General features: G+C 37.5%; 1 protein-coding gene across 1 annotated transcript; it reads right to left on the reverse strand.

The window, feature by feature from the left end:
- Positions 1 to 205: 205 nt before the first annotated feature.
- LOC139159199 (olfactory receptor 4S2-like) lies at positions 206 to 1162 on the reverse strand. Its single transcript, XM_070736554.1, has one exon. The coding sequence runs from the start codon at positions 1154 to 1156 to the stop codon at positions 206 to 208; it is 951 nt and encodes a 316-aa protein (XP_070592655.1). The 5' UTR covers positions 1157 to 1162.
- Between the last annotated feature and the right edge of the window lie 219 nt (positions 1163 to 1381).

Genomic DNA, 1381 nt, shown 5'->3' on the forward strand with positions numbered 1-1381 from the left:
CCCTAGCTGTGAATCTTAGGAGAAAATATCCTTTATATGTAGCATTAAAACTTAAGGTATACTAATTGGACATTTCACTTATTATTTCAAGAAGAAAAGATGAATTCTATCTGAAACCTAACTAACGATAGAAAAGTTTATTTTCCAACAGACCCAGATCTGACACTTTTCTGCATCTTTGATATGACATGTGATTAAACCAAGATTATATTTTTAAATCCACTTTTAATTTCCTAGCCAAAGTTGCATTTTTTCTCCATAATTTTCTCATGGCACCCTTTACCTCCTCATTCCTCAAGGTGTAAATCAATGGATTGAGCATAGGAGTTATAATAGTATAGAAAACAGCCACACTTTTGTCCTCTGAGAACGTGGTTGAAGGCCTCAAGTAAAGGAAGATGCAGGGCCCACAAAACAGAATCACAACTGTGATATGAGAGCCACAGGTGGAAAGAGCCTTGAGACGGCCTCCAGAGGAACGAGTTCTGATTGTGAGTAGGATAACAACGTAGGAAACAAGCAGGACAAGAAAACAGCTGAGGGAAATCATGCCACTGTTGACAATGACAATAAGTCCAATGATGTAGGTATCAGCACAGGCTAACTTCAATAATGGGTGAACATCACAAAAATAGTGGTCAATTTCATTAGGCCCACAGAAGGGCAGCTGTGTAGTAAGGAGAGTCTGTACCATTGAATGTACAAATCCACCCAGCCATGACATAGACACCATCCAACTGCAGACCCTCTTGTTCATAATGGTGTTATAATGAAGAGGCTTGGAGATTGCAATGTATCGATCATAGGCCATCAGTGTGAGAAGAAAAATTTCAGTACAACCAAAAAAGTGAACCCCAAAAAGCTGTGCTATGCAACCAACAAAAGAGATGGTTTTCTTCTTCACAAGGAAGTCCGCTATCAGTTTGGGAGCAGTGACAGAGGAGTAACAGATATCTATGAAGGAAAGGTAACTGAGAAAGAAATACATTGGAGAAATCAGGTGGTGACTGCTCTGGATTGTGACTATGATCAGTAGGTTCCCCAGCAGAATTGTCAAGTAGAAGATCAAAAACAGACCAAAGCAGACTTTCTGCAACTCTTGATCCTGAGTGAGTCCCAGCAAGATGAATTCAGATACATTATTTTGGTTCTCCATATTCTCAAAGTTAGATAACGAATTACAACATATCATATAAAATTAGTAACACTGGAAATTAAAGGTTTAATGTTTGCTTTTTTTAACAAACAAAATGTATGCACACTGACACAGACTGAAAAAAATGTTGAATTGGATGTTCTCAAGGTCCTGATTGCTTCATATGCAAGAAATATTTACCCTAAAATTTAATGAAGATAAACAGTTATCAGAAATATAATGTGT

The sequence above is a fragment of the Erythrolamprus reginae genome, chromosome 1 (assembly GCF_031021105.1).
Source record: "Erythrolamprus reginae isolate rEryReg1 chromosome 1, rEryReg1.hap1, whole genome shotgun sequence".
Lineage (NCBI taxonomy): Eukaryota > Metazoa > Chordata > Lepidosauria > Squamata > Dipsadidae > Erythrolamprus > Erythrolamprus reginae.